This window comes from Rhinoderma darwinii, chromosome 2 (assembly GCF_050947455.1).
Source record: "Rhinoderma darwinii isolate aRhiDar2 chromosome 2, aRhiDar2.hap1, whole genome shotgun sequence".
NCBI classification, from domain to species: domain Eukaryota; kingdom Metazoa; phylum Chordata; class Amphibia; order Anura; family Rhinodermatidae; genus Rhinoderma; species Rhinoderma darwinii.
The window spans coordinates 227301633-227318055 of record NC_134688.1 but is presented as its reverse complement, the minus strand read 5'-3'; the positions used below and the strand labels follow the sequence as shown (position 1 = coordinate 227318055).

General features: G+C 43.6%; 1 protein-coding gene across 4 annotated transcripts in view; it reads left to right on the top strand.

Moving 5' to 3' along the window:
- PHKG1 (phosphorylase kinase catalytic subunit gamma 1) overlaps positions 1 to 9855 on the top strand; it is an 85959-nt gene extending 76104 nt beyond the window's left edge. For all 4 annotated transcript variants that reach the window (XM_075850395.1, XM_075850392.1, XM_075850393.1 and 1 more), the window contains 4 exons: positions 1602 to 1692; positions 3293 to 3446; positions 6965 to 7090; positions 9484 to 9855. In XM_075850395.1, coding sequence (XP_075706510.1) covers positions 1602 to 1692; positions 3293 to 3446; positions 6965 to 7090; positions 9484 to 9735 — 623 coding nt within the window. In that variant the 3' untranslated portion in view covers positions 9736 to 9855. The remainder of the gene's footprint in view (positions 1 to 1601; positions 1693 to 3292; positions 3447 to 6964; positions 7091 to 9483) is intronic.
- The last annotated feature ends 6568 nt before the right edge of the window (positions 9856 to 16423 follow it).

Here is a 16423-nt window from a genome sequence, read left to right as displayed (position 1 = left end):
CCTTGTACATAGTGCCACACAACCCCCTTATACTTGGTGCCACAATGCCGCCAGAGCAGAGAGCGGTAGAGTTAGCCTACTGCTGCCACTCTCCGCTCTGACATCACTCACCGTCAGAAGAAGGCAGGAGTCTTGTAGCGGCATTCTCACTGGTGTTGATGCCGGCCCGGGAGTGGACCAGTCCAGTCACCTGACCTGTCACCTGCCCGGTAAGGTCAGATGACAGGTCAGGTGACTGGACTGGTCCACTCCCGAGTCGGCATCGATCCCAGTCAGAACACCGCCGCAAGACTCCTGCCTTCTTCTGACGCTGATCGCTGATGCAGCTCCACACACAGACTCCCTGTAGATCGTGCCACTGACAGCCCCCCTGTAGATCACGCCACACACAGTCTCCCTGTAGATCGCGCCACACACAGTCTCCCTGTAGATCGCGCCACACAAGTCCCCCTGTAGATCGCTCCACACACAGACCCCCTGTAGATCGCTCCACACACAGACCCCCTGTAGATAGCGCCACACACAGCCCCCCTGTAGATAGCGCCACACACAGCTCCCCCTGTACATAGCGCCACACACAGCTCCCCCTGTACATAGCGCCACACACAGCTCCCCCTGTAAATAGCGCCACACACAGCCCCCCTGTTCATAGCATCACACACAGCCCCCCCTGTACATAGCACCACACACAGCTCCCCCTGTAGATAGCGCCACACACAGCCCCCTTTTGTACATAGCGCCACACAACCACCTTCCCCCTTGTAAATAGTGCCATACAACCACCCTTCCCCCTTGTACATGGTGCCACGCAACCCCCTCCCCCTTATATATAGTGCGATACAACCCACCTCCCCCTTGTACATAGTGCCACACAACCCCCTTATACTTTGTGCCACAATGCCGCCAAAGCGGAGAGCGGTTGAGTTAGCCTACTGCTGCCGCTCTCCGCTCTTCTTTGACATCACTCACCGTCAGAAGAAGGCAGGAGCCTTGCAGCGGCGTTCTCACTGGTGTCGATGCCGGCCCGGGAGTGGACCAGTCACCTGACCTGTCACCTGCCCGGTAAGGTCAGGTTACTGGACTGGTCCACTCCCGAGTTGGCATCGATCCCAGTCTGAACACCGCCGCAAGACTCCTGCCTTCTTCTGACGCTGATCGCTGCTGCAGTTGCCTGGCATGCAGGGCACCTGTCAGCAGCGATCAGCAATTTTGATACATCTGCAGCGCCCAGCGGGACATTATGCAGACTGTCCGGGACGGCGGGACAACAGTGAGGAATCGGGACTGTCCTGCCGAATCCGGGATGGTTGGGAGCTATGCTATACACAGTGTGCTGAATCAGTAGTCAAAAATCATCAGTAATTGCTCAAAGATCAGGGGAACCCTCCTTAGCTACTACACAGTATAGGGTAGTCTGAGAAGCTGGCGGACATTTTACATTCACGAAGAGGGGACTGAGAACGGGACGAACTGTAGCAGGAACATTGGAAGGCACCAGGAACGTGAACTACACATTCTGCATGTATAGTGACATTTTTACTGTGAACAGGAGGGTCACTTTAAGGGTTTACAAATCCACACTATTTTCTTTTTCAAAAAAGAAATATGCGGTACCCCAGGATACTTGGCCCCTGAAATTCTTCAGTGCTCCATGGATGAATACCATCCAGGATATGGTAAAGAAGTAGACATGTAAGTTGACAAGTTTTGAACAAGAAAATGCGGAATTGCAATGATAAATTTAGGGCTCATGCACTCGGGCACGGAGGCAATACGGCATGGCCACCTTGAACTGCCGTACAGCCTATGTGGGTGCTGTATGTATGGAGATATTCATTGCTGCTTCTAAGGGAGAATACCTCCATACCTTTAGAATCCAATAAAGCATGCCATGGTATATCTTATTTTAATGACATTGGAGGCATACATACACAGAAACAGTAGAGGCTCCATGTACCTCTATGGTAGCCCTATTATGAGTCTGAATAAATAAAATTCAGCCATGTGCATGAGCCGTTATAGACAGGGGTGTAACTAGGAAAGACTGGGCCCCATAGCAAACTTTTGACTGCCCCCCTCCCCTGGGTGCCACACACTGCCCTCCCTTGTAGATAGTACCCTCTGTTGATTCTGCAACACAGCACCCCCTTGTAGATAGTGTCCCCTGTAGATTGCGCTATCTAGCCCGCCCTGTAGATCGTGTTACACCCACTTGTAGATCGCGATCCCCACCTTGTAGATAGCGCCATACAGCCCCCAGTAGATCGTGCCATACAGCCCCCCTGTAGGTTGTGCTACGTAGCCCCCCTGTAGATAGTGTCACACCCACTTGTAGATAGTGCCCCCCACATACCCCTTGTAGCTAGCGCCATACAGCCCACCTGTAGATGTCGCCATACCATACAGCCTCCCTCCTGTAGATAGCGCCATACTGCCCCCTCCCTGTAGATAGTGCCATATAGCCCCCCCTGCTGTAGATAGAGTCATACAGCCCCAACCCCCCTCCCCCCAGAAAAAAACCCAAAAAAAACGACCTGTAGCCTAGTTAAAGGGGTTGTCCCACAAAGCACATGCATCCCTATCCACAGGATAAGGGATACATGTATGATCGCTGGGGCTCCAACTGCTGGGACCCCCAGGGATAAAGAGAACGGGGGACCGAAACTACTCCAAAGTGCTCAATGAGAAGCATGGGATTTCCAGGGTCTGTGTCCAGCTTCTGTGTCCGGAAGCTTCATAGAATTAATGGAGTGCCGATCACGCATGCGCTCCATTCATTTCTGTGGAGCTGCCGGACACACACCCCGAAAGTCGCATGCTTCTCATGGAGCACGTCGGGGGACTTTCGGTCACCCATTCTCCTTATCGCTGGGGGTCCAAGCGGTCGAACCCCCAGCGATCACACATATATCCCCTGTCCTGTGGATAGGAGATACAGGTGTTTTGTGGGATAACCCCTTTAATGGCAGAGCGGGGAGATACCTCCCTGCTCTGCCGTAGTGTTCAATAATATCTGCGTCCTAAGGATGCAGATACTATTGAATGTGGCGTCGCTACCGCTGTAGCAGCCATAGCGGCTGCTAGTGGCTGCTAGCGGCACCACCGGGCAAGGGGGGGCTGTGACGGCAGGCGGCACGGGCCCCCTCATGCCGCGGGCCCCATAGCAGCCGCTATGGCTACTACAGCGGTAGTTATACCACTGCTTATAGATATTATGCTACAATACTAGGAATGTGTTTTACTCTGTAGTGTGAAGGAAACATGAAATTGTCAATTACTTTTTCATCTGCAGGTGGAGCAGTGGAGTGATCATGTACACCCTATTGGCAGGCTCACCCCCATTTTGGCATAGGAAACAGATGCTGATGTTACGAATGATTATGAATGGAGATTATAATTTTGGTTCACCAGAGTGGGATGATCGATCAGAGACAATTAAAGACCTGGTATAGCAAAATCCTAATGTCTAAAGTGTTTTATTATTAATTTAATAAATAATTAAACCTTTGTAAATCAGAATACTACCGAATTTTTCTATTGGTCGGAGCTGTGTGTCCCCTATATGGATTTTAAATCCCCCACTAGTTATATAGAACATGTACAGAAGATGCTTAATATATACCGATTGAATGTAAAGAGGATCTATTGACTCTCCGGACATGTCTGTTTTAGTAAATACTTGCATTCCCCATGAAATAACAATTCTGGAGCTTCTTTTCATACAATGTGGACAGTGTCTGAGTATGTGGGGACACACCCCATTGACATAGGAAATTATAAACACACTGTTGTTTATGCCTTTCCAGGAGGAATAATGGAGGAATGACACAACACAAAATTCTAAATAAAGATGCTCCAGAATTGTTATTTAATGGGAAATACAAGTATTTACTAAAACAGACATGTCAGGAGAGGTGACAGGTCCTCTTTAAAGGGGTTGTCTCATCTAAACCAGTGCTTCTCAAACTTTGAGGCAGGCCTCACCAGTGAGATGCCTCCTAAGTGTGTATGAGGTGCAGCTTGGGAGGCACTTTTGACAAAAGTGATCATAAGCTGCACAACCTTCTGGCTGCAGCAATCTCTAGTTTAGTAAAATAATGGAGTCCTTTTGTGCTTATTTTAATGTTATACTGGGTTTAGGAGACAAAAGAAAGCTGGATTGAGAAATATTTGAAATTCCGTAATGGACATTGACTTCGGGTAGTGAGGCCCAGACAGCACAATGCGATGAGCATGCTTGCCCTTTTTGGGCATACAGAAATCATAGAAGGGCATCCCAATTCTGAACCGATCTACTAGTCACAGTGACAAGTACATGTATTACATTGAGAGACATTTATTTGAATGGTCGCCATGTAATACTACATTTCCCCTGCAATGGCCACTGTAGAGAAAACGTACGGCCTGCCAGAGCTTCTCGTGGCAATAACAGTTGATTGTCGGGGAACTGTGAAGCTGGTGATACGGTGATCAGCTGGTCACACACCTGTCTTCATATAGAAAGGGGTTGGTCATGTTCAGATAAGGCATTTAGGCCATGATCACATATGGCAGATCTGTTACAGAAATTTCTGCGACTTAAAATCAGTTCCATGCATCTGAATGGGGTAGTTTGCATAGGACTGATTTTTTCATTTATATTTTTATTATTTTTCAAAACATAACATGTACATTGTCAATAAGCGAGCTATTACATCAGCAAATTTACCATGACATTATCAAGCAATAGAGTACAATCATATATTTTATACAAAAGTACAGTGAAGGCATTTAACGAGAGTCATGAAGGAAAACAAATAAACAAACATAAACAAACCAGAAATTTGGCTGCAGCATACCACAAAAAGTGATATCAGGAAGTTATTAAATGATGTTACATACAAATACCACCATTGAGTGGATGTCCACACACCCAATGAATCTTGTAAGAACAGAATTTACGACCATACCCTAGTATCTAGGGCACCGTCAGGATAGGAGAGGCTCCCAATATTTATAACACTAAGGAGGAAGTGTTCCAGAAGCTTTATATTCTGACCATAATGCCCAATTAACTAGAAATTTACCATATGAATTAGAGCGCACCGCTACAATTTTTTCAGCTATGGTAAGAGAGTCTAAAGATTTCCAGGTCCTGGCTATCAACAGTCTGGCAGCTAAGATTACATGCCCCGTTATGCTCCTGAAGTCCCTAGGAACATCAGCAAGACCAACAAAACACAACGCCAATGCAGGGGAAGGGGAAAGGAAATATTTTAAAATAGAGGACAGAAATGCAAAGGCAGCTTTCCAGAAATTGAATACCAGTGGGCAATTCCACCAAACATGCATGTAATTACCTGGCATACCACAATTCCTCCAACACAGAGGAGAGTAGGAAGGATTAAATTTAGCTATCAAGGATGGAGTTCTGTACCATCTAAGCAATATTTTATGCGCTATCTCCCCATGGCTAGCACCTTTGGAAATCCTGGATACCCAATTCATTGTCGAATACCATTCTGACAAAGCGTTGTCCAAGTTCAATTCTGTCTCCCATTTAAGCAGATAACCTGGTTTAACTAAAGTCTGAGATCTGGAAACAATAGAATAAAACATAGAGATGCTTTTAGGCTTAGGCGTTGCAGAATTAAAGGCCACAAATGCACTACTAGGAAATAACGGCCCATCCAGAGCCCTAGAACTCAAAATATGTTGAATCTGAAAATATTTGTACATGTCATGGATAGGTATACCGTATTTTTGTACCAGAGTATTAAAAGGTAACAGTACCTTAGAATCGTAAAAGTGAGCCAACATTAGCAATCCCGGCGACTTCCCAGTTAGTCACGTTTAGATCCGGTGAAAATGAGGAGAGGCAACGGAGGGGTAACAGCTGAAAAGATTGACATTCAGACGTGGGAATATTAGAAACCAGGTAATTCCAAGAAGCTATAGAGGTATCAATGTAAAGCATGTTTTTACTCCTATGAAGACGTTTAGAACGATCAATTGACAAAAGAGAAATAAGAGGAGCCCCCAATGTAGCCCTCTCAATTTCCACCCATTTAAGATCAGTGTATCTGCCCCACCGGTGGTAAATATGCGTAAGGACAGTAGAATGAAAATACCTCTTAACATCAGGGACTCCCATCCCCCCTGAAGACCAAGGGCGAGCCATATACTTCGTTTGCTACCAGACAATATAAAGTCAGTGAGTATTTTTTGAAGTTTAGAAAGGTAGTTGTTAGAGACCAGAATAATTACTGTACGGAATACATATTATAGGCAGAATCATCATCTTACAATGGCAATTTTACCAGCCCAAGAGATCATTGGTTTAGAGAAATTTTCCACTAGAAAGGAGCGGGAGATAGTCCTTTGCAAATAATGCCGAACTAGGGCTTGTAATAGAGATACCTAGATAGGTAATACTATCATCCCTCCACTCAAAAGGTAATTGTGAAATCGAGGCCTTCATAGATTGATCCACTCCCACACCCAACACCTGGGACTTATTCGGATTAGCTTTGTAATATGAAATCTTACTAAACTGAGAGTGTCTTGAATGGCGGGTAAAGAATTAAGGGGGTCAGAGATCGCCAAGAGAACATCGTCAGCGTAAAGACCTTAGATCCCACTCTAATGCCCTGAGCTCTTGGATTAAGTCGTATTAACTCTGCCAACGGTTATAGGACTGATTTTTCAGTCGCAGAAGTTTCTGCAATAAATGTGCCACATGTGAACATACCCATAATGGGAATTGTCTTCAGTAAGCTCTGTCTGTCTATGCTACATGTGCAGAAGATTAACTCTTCACACTAGAGTAACGGAACTGGTATTCTGAAAAGCTTCTGAAGACTGATTTATTAAATAAAATTTAGAAAGACATGAGAACTTTTAAAATGAATGTTATTAAATATTGGAATAACATTACAATCATATTGCTACCACAAGAGGAAGGTTACAATTTTTCTTATTTCAGATTGCACGACTGCTAGTAGTGAACCCTGAAAGACGCCTGACAGCAGAGGAGGCACTTGCACATCCCTTTTTCCAACAGTACATAGTAGAAGAAGTGCGCCATTTCAGTCCATACAGGAAGTTTAAGGTAAATCTGTAATTCTACTTGATATACTAACTTCTAAAAGATGGATTGTGACCATGAATTGTTAATAAAGTGGAAAAATAGCAATAAAACCATAGAAACTGGGGAGGGAACCTCCAGCTCACCTTACACACTCCAGTGTGTTGTGGATAGCACTCGGGTCGGCACACGGCAGGCTAGCAAGGAAGGAAGAAATAGGATCCAGCGCTGGGTAGAATTAAAATGGATTTTCTGTTCCAAGTTTAATGGATTGGGTTAAAAGGAAGTCCAGTTGTATGTGGTCCTGGGTGTGTGAGAAGTGGAGGTAAGTGTCCTCGGGGCCTATGCGTTTCGGACGACTGCCGCGGCAGTCGTCCGAAACGCGTAGGCCCCGAGGACACTTACCTCCACTTCTCACACACCCAGGACCACATACAACTGGACTTCCTTTTAACCCAATCCATTAAACTTGGAACAGAAAATCCATTTTAATTCTACCCAGTGCTGGATCCTATTTCTTCCTTCCTTGCTAGCAATAAAACCACTTTGTAACTGTTGGTCAAATACAGCAGGGCACATTTATAAATGTATTGAATAAAACTTAAGTTTTGATGTAAAATTAGGAGTCAATGGCAGACATATGCAAATGTACAGGCATGCAGTGGCCCTGGGGCATATGTTTGGTGGCACCGCTAAATGTGCACCCCAAACTTAATGCCCAAACAAGGCACCTTGTTTTTTTGTTTACACCTCTTGATTTGCCAAATGCTGCAGATAAAGGGGCTGAACTGCAATACAAGGTACAGTCCAAATGAGACAATTGTTGAACTGTCTATGAAAAATGTGAACGTACCGCTGCATTCAGTAAATCGTCGTGTGAGGTCCCAGTGCTCTTTACTTGTTAATTGGGGTCCTAAAACCCTTAATAAATCTACTTTAATTGAATTGTGCCACTAAACCAAAAATATCCTGTTTTACCTAGTAGACTGACTCTTAAATTATAAAATTCTGGCTCGCTGCAGCCACCACTAGGGGGAGTGTACTGTATATAGGAGTATACAGGGTTAATTTCAATGGGAGTTGTGTAAATCCATATATAGTAAACTCCTCCTTGTAACGCAACGCTCTTTTACCATATTTCCTGCACAGAGTTCTCCTTAGAGCATACGCTGTTCTTGGAAGATCTCTCCTCTGCTTAGTGGCGGATTAAGTAGACCACAGGCCTTGGGCTGTTACCCAAATTGGGCCCCCCTTCTCCACCGCCTCCCTTAACTATTTTTAACACTACCTTTTTGTGCAAGCATTAACAAATGGGTGTTACGATTCCCCTTGTCAAAGGGCTGTGTCCCTACATACTAACAGTCTCCGACCATCGCTGACCATATCATGCTGTGCAGGGACACATCCTCCTGACAAGGGGAATGGTAACACACATTTGTCCATCAGTCCTTTACTGCACAAATTTTTTGTGAAATACAAGGATTTCCAATAAGAAACATGTCAGGAGAGGTGACAGATCCTCTATAAATCCAGTGACTCACAGGTCATGTCTTCTCAGATCCTAGTATTTTTTTTTCTCTATTCGGTCCAGAGCCCATGACCCATTTCTGCAGAATTTGTCACTCAGATGTCTCTGGGTCCTTACTTTTCAAACATTTTCACACCTATAAACGAAGATAAAATTCTCATGGTGCCACATAGTGTGCCCCTAAATATAATAACCCATACAATGCGCCCCTGAATAAAATAGTACCAAACAATGTGTCCCTGAAAATAATTATGTCAAAACTGTAAAGTAAAGCACCAGATACACAGTGCCCCCTGTAGAGAGCGCCTCCCCCCTGTAGATAGCGCCACACATCCCCCCTGTAAGTAGTGCCATACAGCCCCCCTGTAAATAGCGCCATACAGCCCCCCTGTAAATAGCGCCATACAGCCCCCCTGTAAATAGCGCCATACAGCAATCCTGTAAATAGCGGCATACAGCAATCCTGTAAATAGCGCCATACAGCACCCCCTGTAAATAGCGCCATACAGCCCCCCTGTAGATAGCGCCACACAGTCCCCTGTAGATATGGCACAGTCCCCCTTGCTTGCAGGCAAAGGAAGCACACTTAAAAAGTAATCAACTAGTGCAAAAGGCAACCATGAATAAATACATATTATGGGTAACCTCATGCTTTTTTATATATAGAATTAAGGACCATGGTCAACTTCAGCAAGGTGCAGATTTGAAGCTGCGCTTGAGATTTCTGCCTTGTCAGGAATTCATAAGAGTTGTCACTTTTTAGCCACCAGTACCCAAACCTGGAGTTAACCCTTTTTGTAACATTCATGGTACAATCGCAGGTAGAATTATACTTAGCATTTAATAAAAAGATTAAATAATTAAATTAATATAAATATCTATTTTGCAGGTGGTCTGCTTAACAGTTCTGGCCTCGGTCCGCATTTACCACTACTACCGTAAAGTGAAGCCAGTTACCAAGGAGATTGTAATACGGGACCCATATGCTTTCAAGCCCATAAGGAAGATGATCGATGCTTGCGCATTTAAGATCTATGGACATTGGGTGAAGAAGGGAGAACAGCAGAACAGAGCTGCCCTGTTTGAAAACACAGCAAAGGCCATACTACTATCCCTCGCTGCAGAATCCAGAATATCATAGGATGTTGATTCATGAGGATAAAACAAGTATGCTTGCCCAGTTAACTTATACATGGAGTGATAGTGACCTCAATACAAATATATGTGTGTATGTAAATATATTTATTCGATATTAAAGCAATGTAACTTCAAAAAGAAGTAAAAATAAAAAGTTACTATCTTATTTTTAAGAAGTTTGAATTTTGACTGCTCACAAATCGGTATGCCATTTGCCGGCTAGAACGCTACATTGGACAAGTCCATTTGCCGGGTTTGAAATTAGCTTTTGCTGAATTTAAAGTGAATCTGTCAGTAAAATATGCTGCCTTATGAGTCCAGTGTGTTCATGTATATGTTCCAGATGAACAGCTATTTCCCACCCTATGTATGGCTGTAAGACAACGGACTTAAAGAGGCTCTGTCACCAGATTTTGCAACCCCTATCTGCTATTGCAGCAGATAGGCGCTGCAATGTAGATTACAGTAACGTTTTTATTTTTAAAAAACGAGCATTTTTGGCCAAGTTATGACCATTTTTGTATTTATGTAAATGAGGCTTGCTAAAGTCCAACTGGGCGTGTATTATGTGTGTTACATCTGGGCGTGTTTACTACTTTTACTAGCTGGGCGTTCTGACGAGAAGTATCACCCACTTCTCTTCAGAACGCCCAGCTTCTGGCAGTGCAGACACACAGCGTGTTCTCGAGAGATCACGCTGTGTCGTCACTCACTTCCTGCCCCAGGTCCTGCATCGTGTCGGACGAACGAGGACACATCGGCACCAGAGGCTACAGTTGATTCTGCAGCAGCATCGGCGTTTGCAGGTAAGTCCTCATAGGCTTGCTGTCAGTGAATAAATGACAGCGCTAATACACTGCACTACGTATGTAGTGCAGTGTATTAGAGTAGCGATCGGCGCATCAGGCCCTCATGTCCCCTAGTGGGACAAGTCAGAAAAGTAAAAAAAAGTTAATAAAAATGTGGTAAAACAATAAAAACACACACATTTCAAATAAAAATAAAGCTAAACTGACTTTTTTCCCATAGTAAGTCTTTTATTATGGGAAAAACCGTAAAAATTAAAAAAAACTATACATAATTGGTATCGCCGCGTCCGTAACGACCCAAACTACAAAACTATTATGTAATTTATCCCGCACGGTGAACGCTGTAAAAAAAAAAACATGAAAGACAACGCCAGAATCTTTGTTTTTAGGTCACATTTCCTTCCAAAAAATGCTATAAAAAGTGATCAAAAAGTCACATTTACTCCAAAATAGTACTAATAAAAAATGACAATCCGTGCCGCAAAAAATAATCCCTGACACCGCTTTGTGCACGCAAAAATAATAACGTTATGTGTCTTAGAATATGGCGACACAGAAAACAAATGATTTTATAAAAAAAGTGATTTTGTTGTGCAAAAGCCGCAATACATAAGAAAAACTATATAAATTTGGTATCGCCGTAATCGTATCGACCCGCAGAATAAAGCGAACATGTAATTTAGGGCGCACTGTGGATGCCGATAAAAAAAACAATAAAAAACGATTCCAGAATTGCTTGTTTTTGGTAATTTCCTTTACCAAAAAATGAAATAAAAAGTGATCAAAAAGTCGTATGTGTTCCAAAATTGTACCAATGAAATCTACAGCCCGTCTCGCAAAAAACAAGCCCGCACACCGCCCAATCAACTGAAAAACAAAAAAGTTATGGCACTAGTAATGCGGTGATGAAAAACATCTCAATGCGCAGGCCGGAGGGGAACATTCCTGCAGTTTCAGGGCCCTAGTATTTAGGAACTAGGAAAGGGAATGGACATTGCACATCCGCTGAAAGCGAGGGCGCCCGTATTATACCAGCGCAAAACTTTCCCAGCAATATTTCCCAAATTACGAAGGAGAAAAAGTCCCCAAAAGGTGCAGAGCGTTACAGAAGGGGGATAAGAAAGAAACCGTTTATCAGTGTGACGCCGGCCTGTGCATAACGGATCGCTTCACAGCGTAACACACATCAATGGATAATTGTATTATTTACCCCATTATTATACCCTCTTATTATGCCCTGATGTACCCGCACAGATTACATATACCCTGATGTTCTCCGCACAGATTACATATGCCACCACATTATAAACTGAATACCAGCAAAACTCAAACAAAACTACCAAGCAAAATCCATGCTCAAAATGGCGGTCTTTCCCTTCTTAGCCCTACAGTGTGCCCAAACAGCAATTTATGGCCACAAGTAAGGCATTACCATACCCGGGAGAACCCGCTTAACTATGGGGTAACATTCTCTATGGGCACAACATCTTGTGCGGTGAATGGGCAGATCAGTGGAGAAATTGCAATTTTTACTTTGCACAATCCACTGCGTATTCATTTCTGAAAAACACCTGTGGAGTCTAAATTCTCACTACATCCCTTGATAAATGCCTTTAGGGGTGTAGTTTCTAAAACGGGGTCACTTTTGTTTGGTACATCAGGGGTTTTGCAAATGCAACATGGCGTCCGCAAACCATTCCAGCAAAATCTACGCTCCAAAAGATAAATACCGCTCCTTTTCTTCTGAATGCTCCCATATATGTCAACAGCTGATTATAACCACATATGGGGTGTTACCGTACTCGGGAGAAATTTCTTTACAAATGTTGGGGTGCTTTTTCTTCTCTATTCCTTGTAAAAATGAAAAATGTTGATCTAAAACGACATATTGTTGGGAAAAAAAATAATTTTTCATTTTCATGGCTTAATTCTAATTAATTCAGCAAAAAACCTTTGGGATCAAAATTTTCACTATACCCCTAGATGATTCCTCAGGGGTGCAGTTTCCCAAATGGAGTCAATTTTGGGGTGTTTCCACTGTACTAGTACTACAGGGGCTCAGCAAATGTGACATGGCACCCAGACACTATCCAAAATCCAAATGGTGCTAGTTCCATTCTGAGCCCTACCGTGTGTCCAAACAGCCGTTTATGACCACATGTGGGGTATTGTTTTACTCGGGAGAAGTTGCTTTACAAATGTTGCGGTGCTTTTTCTCCTTCAGACCTTGTGAAAATGAAAAAAAAAACCTAAACCTACATTTTATTTCAAAAAATGTAGATTTTCATTTTTACGGCCTAATTCCAATAAGTTCTGTAAAACACCTGTGGGGTCAAACTGCTCACTGTACTCCTAGATAATTTCCTCATGGGGTGTAGTTTCCAAAATGGGGTCACTTGTTGGGGGTTTCCACTGTTTTGTCCCCTCAGGGGCTTTGTAAATGTGACATGGCCTCCGCAAACCATTCCTGCTAAATTTGAGTTCCAAAAGCCAAATGGCGCTCTTTCCCTTCTCAGCCTCGCCGTGTGTCCAAACAGCCTTTTATTACTACATGTGGGGTGTTGTTTTACTCGGGAGAAATTTCTTTACAAATTTTATGGTGCTTTTTCTCCTTTAGTCCTTGTGGAAATGAAAAAAAATTAGCTAAACCTACATTTTATTTGAAAAAATGTAGATTTTCATTTTCACAGCCTACTTCCAAAAATTTCTGCAAAAAACCTGTGGGGTCAAAATGCTCACTATACCCCTAGATAATTTCCTCAAGGGGTATAGTTTCCAAAATGGGGTCACTTGTTGGGGGTTTCCACTGTTTTGTCACCTTAGGGGCTTTGCAAATGTGACATGACCTCCGCAAACCATTACTGCTAAATTTGAGCTCCAAGAGCCAAATGGCGCTCTTTCCCTTCTAAGCCCTGCCGTGTGTCCAAACAACCGTTTATTACCACATGTGGGGTATTGTTTTACTCGGGAGAAATTTCTTTACAAATTTTATGGTGCTTTTTCTCCTTTAGTCCTTGTGGAAATGAAAAAAAATTAGCTAAACCTACATTTTATTTGAAAAAATTTAGATTTTCATTTTCATGGCCTAGTTCCAAAAATTTTTGCAAAAAAACTGGCCGGTCAAAATGCTTGCTACACCCCTAGATAAATTCCTCGAGGGGTATAGTTTCCAAAATGGGGTCACTTGTTGGGGGTTTCCACTGTTTTGTCCCCTAGGGGGCTTTGCAAATGCGACATGGCCTCAGCAAACCATTCCTGCTAAATTTGAGCTCCAAGAGCCAAATGGTGCACTTTCCATTCTAAGCCCTGCTGTGTGTCCAAATAACCGTTTATTACGACATGTGGGGTATTGTTTTACTCGGGAGAAATTGCTCTACAAATGATGTGGTGCTTTTTCTACTTTAGTTCTTTTGGAAATGAAAAAAAATTAGCTAAAACCTACATTTTATTTGAAAAAATTTAGATTTTCATTTTCATGGCCTAGTTCCAAACATTTTTGCAAAAAAACTGGCCGGTCAAAATGCTTGCTACACCCCTATATAAATTCCTCGAGGGGTGTAGTTTCCCAAATGGGGTCACTTTTGGGGGGTTTCCACTGTTTTAGTTCCACAAGACCTGTTCAAAGCTGACATGGTGCCTAAAATATATTCTAATAAAAAGGAGACCCAAAATCCACCAGGTGCTCCTTTGCTTCTGAGGCCGGTGCTTCAGTCCAGTAGCACACTAGAGCCACATGTGGGATATTTCCTAAAACTGCAGAACCTGGGCAATAAATATTGAGTTGCATTTCTCTGGTAAAACCTTCTGTGGTACAAAAAAAATGGATTCAAAATGAATTTCTGGAAAAAAATAATGAACTTTGTAAATTTCACCTCTACTTTGCCTTAATTCCTTCGCAATGTCTAAAGGGTTAAGAAACTTTCTAAATGCTGTTTTGAATACTTTGAGGGGTGCATTTTTTAAAATGGGGTGACTTATTGGGGGTTTCTAATATCTAAGGACCTCAAACCCACTTCACAACTGAACTGGCCCCTGTAAAAATAGCATTTTGAAATTTTCTTGAAAATGTGAGAAATTGCTGCTAAAGTTCTAAGCCTTGTAACGTCCTAGAAAAATAAAATGATGTTCAAAAAACGATGCCAATCTAAAGTAGACATATGGGGGATGTTAGTTAGCAACATTTTTGTGTGGTATAACTGCCTGTCTTACAAGCAGATACATTTAAATTGAGAAAAATGCAAATTTTTGCAATTTTTCGCTAAATTTTGGTGTTTTTCACAATTAAATACTGAATGTATCGGGCAAATTTTGCCAGTAACATAAAGTCCAATGTGTCACGAGAAAACAGTCTCAGAATCACTTGGATAGGTAAAAGCATTCCGGAGTTATTACCATATAAAGTGAAACATGTCAGATTTGAAAAATGAGGCTCTGTCAGGAAGGTCAAAAGCGGCCAAAGAGGGAAGGGGTTAATGGTGGGACACCACCTTTAATTAATAGAGTCCAGCATATTCTTTGTAAGGTTTTACTAGGCAAGTGGCACAATATGTTTTGTGTTGTTTGTGATAGTAACTTATAATAACCCCTACGCGGGGTTTGTCAATGGTTGGCATGGCAACCGGAGGCAAAACAATGGCCTCCGTGCCTGCCATGGATAGAAGCCTATCAGGATCAGGGTGACAGGAAGTCACTCTCGTTCTCGATGCACACTGTCGGTGACAGTGTGCATCGGGAAACGGGAGGCCAGCTGTCCCTCCAGTGTTGCCGATCAGCGGCTCATCGCAGCTGATTTAGTCATTTAACCCCTTAAATGCGGTGATCAATTGTGATCACCGCATTTAGGGGGTTTGTAGCACATCGGCAGCCACCATGCAATCCTGGGGGTTGCCATGGCAACTGGAGGCCAGACAACGGCTTCCGGGTCTGCCATGTATGAAAGCCTATAGGGACCAGCCTCTGGCTTACTGTCAGAGTGACTGTGACACTGACAGTTGGAATACATTACACTACCTAGGTAGTGTAAGGTACCGTATATATCGGCGTACAAGACGACTTTTTACACCCTTAAAAAAATGTCAAAAGTGTGGGGTCGTCTTATATGCCGGATATTGTCTACATTAGGGATGCACGGTGCATCGAAACTTCGATACTGTTTCGATACTGTGCATCCCTAAACGGTTCGATACCGCTATTTCCTGTATTTCGATACTGAGCTGCGCAGCCGCACAGCTCAGTATAGTAACACATGAATGTATGGGAGCGCGGCTGCGGCTGTGTAATTCAGCCACAGCCCCGCTCCTGAGTCATGATAAGTTCGCGGGGTCAGGATGATGCAATGCGGCCAGCGCTGCACTAATGAGCGGCGGCACTGGAGACAGAACATGGCGGGCGCGCTACAAAACACCCCCATGTTCTGTCTTCAGTGCCTGAACTGCCGCTCATTAGTGCAGCGCCGGCCGCATCACCTCATGCTGACCGCGCGCGCACTTCCTGTCAGGAGCGGGGCAATGGCTGTATTACACAGCCGCAGCCCCGCTCTATAACGGCGGAGATCAGAGAAACTGCTCATCTCCGCCGTTATTCCCCTGAATGCTGCGATCACAGCTGACTGCAGCATTCAGGGGAAAGTGAGAAGGGGGGATGCCCCTGGATCGCGTCACAGGGAATTCCTGTGACGCGATCGAGGGCCATACCATATATGGGCAGACAGCCCAGGGTCTATTGACGGACCCCAGGGCTGTCTTACCATATTTCATGTTGTTAGGACATACCCAAGTATGTCCTAACAACTGCCTGTGTGCTATCTGTCCACAGGCTAATGTACTGGCATATATCTGATATATGTCAGTACATTAAAGTTTAAAAATAAAGTAAAAACAAAAG